General features: G+C 35.3%; 1 protein-coding gene across 1 annotated transcript in view; it reads right to left on the minus strand.

Annotated features, from left to right (window-relative positions):
* Memo1 (mediator of cell motility 1) overlaps positions 1-5,478 on the minus strand; it is a 98,612-nt gene that overhangs the window by 49,863 nt on the left and 43,271 nt on the right. The window contains exon 4 of the mRNA XM_021217781.2: positions 2,700-2,768. Coding sequence (XP_021073440.1) covers positions 2,700-2,768 — 69 coding nt within the window. The remainder of the gene's footprint in view (positions 1-2,699; positions 2,769-5,478) is intronic.

A 5,478-nucleotide genomic window follows, 5' to 3' on the forward strand; every position in this document is an offset into this window, starting at 1 on the left:
AAAAAAAAAAAAAAAAGAAAAGTCTCAGTAGACTGACAGTTGAGCAAAATGAGATTCCTTTTCATGATTCTTTTAACCTTAAGAACGACATCTTTATGCACTCACTATAGAGAAAGTTGAGGATTTACTTGGCTTTTTAGTTATTAGGGGCAGAGGATGAACGAGAACGGTGCTAATGTGAGAGATAGATCATTTTTGGGTCCTTCCATATTCCTAAAAAATAACTAAAATTCTTTTCCAATGTATTTAACTCAAAAATGAGTTAAAATATGGATTAATTATATTGTTATAAAACTTAAGGTTAGCATAAAATAGCTGAATATGTGTATATATCTATTTATGTTTATATGTATATCTTTTTATATCTCTCTTTATATGTGTATATGTATATCTCTCTTTATCCCTTTCCACCAATCTCCAACTATTAGAATTTCTCTTACAAGTGAACTCCATTCCATGACTTGTTTTCTTGGCATTTATATTTATAGAGATAACATTTAACATTTGAGACCAGTTCTGCTGTCCTAGTGTGTAAACTCTCCGTGTAGCAGATCCGCAGAGAGAGCTGCCAGTGTGACCAGTCAGTAAGTTTCTAGATTTCTGCCCAAGTCTAAAAAAGGTTACCCCAAGGAATGCTGAATTTTTCTCAATTTCTTCTTGGAGCATTGGGGAAATCTCATCACCAGGTAAGATAGTGGAAAACAGCCCTTTTTCCGTGTTAAAGATCCTGGTGATAGATCATTATTTCACAAACAAAACAATTTAAAAAAAACCATGTGAAAAGGAAGGATGTTCCCTCTTGATGTATAGTATGCCTGTATTATAGTTTTTACAAGATTGTGAGCTTGTGTAATAGTATATAGGAGATATTGTTGGATTTCTACTGTTTATACATTTAAATTCATATATGCAATGTTTGTTTTATCGATTACAATCTGAATTTCTAAGAAGAAAAAATTTAAAAGAAAACATTATAATCTGTAAATGACTACTGTTTTTAAAAATGTTTTAAAAGATTTATTATTATTATTATTATTATTATTATTATTATTATTATTATATAAGTACACTGTAGCTAGCTGGCTTTAGACAGACCAGAAGAGGGAGTCAGATCTTATTACAGATGGTTGTGAGCCATCATGTGGTTGCTNGGATTTGAACTCAAGACCTTTGGAAGAGCAGTCAGTGCTCTTACCCACTGAGCCATCTTACCAGCCCTTAAAAATATTTTCTTAGCTGGGTGTGGTGGCACACACCTTTAATCCCAGCACTCGGGAGGCAGAGGCAGAGGCAGGCAGATTTCTGATTTCTAGGCCAGCCTGGTCTACAAAGTGAGTTCTAGGACAGCCGGAGCTATACAGAGAAACCCTGTCTCAAAAAACCAATAAATAAATAAATAAATAAATAGATAAATAAATAAATAAATTCTTGTGAAAAGTTTTACTTCATATAATAAACTTTCTCAATTTTACACAAACTTATATTCTCCTTTTAGACGATGTGATATTTTCTCAAATGACTACAATGCCTTATAATGTAGTTCATTATTTTATTTAATAGCATGGCCTCACAATATAGCTTTTGGCTGGCCCCAAACTTGTTATCTACTTCCTAACTCAGTCTCCCACTGCTGAGATTACAGCTATGCATCACCACGCCTGGCAGTATTCAGTTTCCACAAAATACTGTATTAATTAAGCTGTTATATTTATTTAATTCACTGTTCAATACTGGATGTTAAAACATAATGCTATTGTTACAATCTTACTGCACTTAACCTTTTCCACTTTAGGACTCAGTATTAGAACTTTCTTAAAATTAAAGCCAAAAGTTATATATTTGATTGTTATTCAGTATATATTGATCATTAAAATGATCTCCTAATTGATTTCTAAATGCTATGTACAATTTAGAATGCTATGTATCAATTAAACTTGTTTAAATACTTTCAAATGTCCCCATTTAGCTATTAGAAACTACACACAAGATCGGATCACACAGTACATGTCACCGTCTCTCCTTACAAAGTGCATTGCTCCCCCCCCCAGTGTCCTGAACACTCTCCAGTCTTCCCCCTTGCATAGCTCCCCTCCTCAGTGTCCCCAGCACTCTCCAGTCTTCCCCCTTTACTTCCCCCACATCATGACCTTCCATCAGCTTGCTTAAGTCTCACTTTGCATTCCCCCAGTACAGACCCTAGACTTACGTATAACCTTAAGCCAAACTAATTCTAAGGCATGCCTCCATCATGACATCATCAATAAAAATTCAACCAAAGAGAGAAAAGTTTTAAACACAGTGTCATTTGAAATAACCTTGATTATGGTAGACTTTTAGATCAAGGTTTAATAAAAATTTTCTAAAACCTTTTCAATTTAATTTCTCTTTATGGTTACAAAATTTTTGCTTTTACTAATTATAAAAAATGATTAAAAGGAGCAAAGGAATCTTCATTTTTGTTTAAAATGTTCACAACTGAGTTTGTAATGTAAACTGAAAAATCAAATATTTAACTTTGTAGTAGTGTCAGAATGAAACATTTGACAACTAAAGACAAGGTAAATACTCAAAAGAGAAAGTATTAAGGTATTTCCTAGTAATTAAACTGAATACATGAGAACAAGCAGAATGAATATTCCTTGTATGTCAAAGCAACCATCACAACAGTCCCAAACTCTCCTAATGAACTGCATACTTACGTAACAGATGGATCCACTTGTTTGTAAGCATGGGCAGCACAAGACCCACAGTACGTGTATCCTGCATGGCTACAAAGAAAACAGTGTTAAATGTAATCCCCAGGTTCAAAGTCCACAGAGTCTAAAGAAAAGAAAACGTTTAGAAAAAACATTTAACTGTGATACATAAAACTGAATTGAGTATAAGATTAAAAAGCAATGTAATTAATGATGCAACCTTTACACAAGGTAGTAGAGAACACGCAATTGTTCCATACTCTATCCATTTATAAACTTGTAAAACATTTTCTAGCTGTTGGTTATGGTGCTCAGTGGTAAAGTGCCTGCTGGAATGTGTAAAGGCTTGGGTTTAATCCCAGCACAAATGGGAGTGGGGGAAGTAACAGTTAGTTTGGTTCTGAGTAAGAAAGGATAATATTTGAAGATATTCAATATTTAAGGCTTAAGTTGCTAATTCCTGATATGTAATCTGATCAGATGTAATCTGATATAGTAAACTGAAATCAGCAGTGTATTATAGTAATAGTACCAACCCAAATATCCTGCAATGATCATACATACTCCCCTGCCTTAGCAGTAAAGAACTGTGTGTGTGTGTGTGTGTGTGTGTGTGTGTGTGTGTGTGTGTGTGTGTGTTTTATGGCTCTCGTTTTCTTTCATTATCTTTCTCTTTTCACTATCTGGCTTCAACGTTCAGTCAATTTTCTCATCACTTACAGAACAGCTTTGTTCTCTGATTATTTTTTTTTCTTGACTCATTTTTGCTACATCACTCCTATTAATCACTCCTACACTCACACTTTTTAGACTACGTTATATCACTGGTGGATCATTTATCCATGGGATAAATGTTTTAACAACTAATTCTAAAGGAAATAAAAACTATGCACATTCATATGTACATAAGCTTTTCTACAATGAAGTATCACAATTTATGAATAATGATAAAATGTAATACTCTATTATAAATTCTATGTAGCCTATTTATTTTTAAGTTCTATGATACTGAACTCCTATAAACAAGCTATGATTGCAAAACTAAAGAATGGAGGACTGGACATGATGGTACATGCCATGAATCCCAGTACAACAGAGGCAGAAGCAAGCAGATCTCGAGTTAAAGGTCAGTCTGGTTACATGGTGAATTCCAGGCTATCCAGACCCTGCCTCATAAAGACCAAAGCAAACAAAACAAAAATAATGGACAAATCCAATAGTCCCACACCTGAAGCCAATATATCACAAGACATGTCTTCATGCCTGCTTACACAGCAGGAGTATTCACAAAACCAAACACAGTAAGGGAATCAAGTGTTCATCAACACCTAAATCTATAAAGAAAACTATATACGTAAGTACATAAACATATTCTACCTTAAAAGAAAAAAGGACAAGGGCTAGGAGATAACTCAGTGGGTAAAGCTCATGTGTCAAACTGTAATGCCTTGAATATCAATGCCCAGAGCCTGTGCAAAGCCAGATACAGTAGCATACACAATCCCAGTTGTCCACAATCAAGTTTGGAGATGGATACAGAAGAATTCCAGGAACCCAGAACCAGCTGTTCAAGTATGAAGCAACAGCAAATAAAAAGAACCTCTCTCAAATAGTCTTTAAGACCAACACCCATAGAACCGGCCTGTAGGCATGTTGTGAGACAGTTTCTTTGTTAATGACCGACACCGTCCTTAGGTTGTATAAGAAAGTAAGCTGGTAAACAGCATTCATGATCTCTACACTGTAGCCCCTGCTTCGGGTTCCTGCCCTGACTTTGCTCAGTAACAGGCTTTGACCTAGAAGTATAAGACAAAACAAACCTTTTCCTTCCCAAGTTGTTTTGGTCACTGTTTTATGATAGCAACAGAAAAAAAAAAAACAAACAAAATAGAACACCATCTCCCAACATACATAGAATTTTTTAAAACCACAGAACTCAAAGACTGTAGAAGCATAGTTATAGGGAGACAGTAACAAGAGTACAAGGCCTCAGCCAAAGGGTTATGTGGTAAATACAGCAAGAGTTGAACACTGTGTGTTTCAATTTCACTTAAAGCTAGATATTCAGTGTTACCACTACAGATGTCAACTCTTTGAAATGATGGATGGATGGATGGATGGATGGATGGATGGATGGATGGGTGGGTGGATGGGTGGATGGATGGCTTGTTCATCGCATGTTACATTCAAACTTGTAACATCACTCTGTCAACTTTGAACTTAAAAATGAGTGGAATAATGAAAACACATGCATAAAGCTCAGTTGTTACCAACAATTTTACTAATTTTGATGATCAGGTAATAGTTTTCCTACATAAAGAAAAGTTGCTATGGGCTAGAAATGTGGCTTGGTGGTTAAGAGAACTTGCTGCTCTTTTAGAGGACTAGAGTCTGCTTCCTAGCACCCACATGGTGGCTCACGACCACTGTAACTCCAGTAACAGGGGATCCAAGATGCTCTTCTGACCTCTGAGAACACGGGTTTGATCCCAGTAACACACTTTTTTAAAAGATGAAATAAAATAAATAAAAAGTCTACAAGGAGGTATTAATTACTATTCTATAAAGTAAAGTTCAAGAAATCGAGAAACTTTCATACTACAGCTTTTTGAGTAGTAGGTGGAGTCTGACATCAAGTCATAACATAGTATCTATTATACAGAGTATTTGGCATATAAAATGCTTAGCAGTAGAATACTTACATACCAAACATTAGGTGTTCTCGTGTTCTCTCTCTCTCTCTCTCTCTCTCTCTCTCTCTCTCTCTCTCTCTCTCTCTCTC

The sequence above is a fragment of the Mus pahari genome, chromosome 18, assembly GCF_900095145.1.
Source record: "Mus pahari chromosome 18, PAHARI_EIJ_v1.1, whole genome shotgun sequence".
Lineage (NCBI taxonomy): Eukaryota > Metazoa > Chordata > Mammalia > Rodentia > Muridae > Mus > Mus pahari.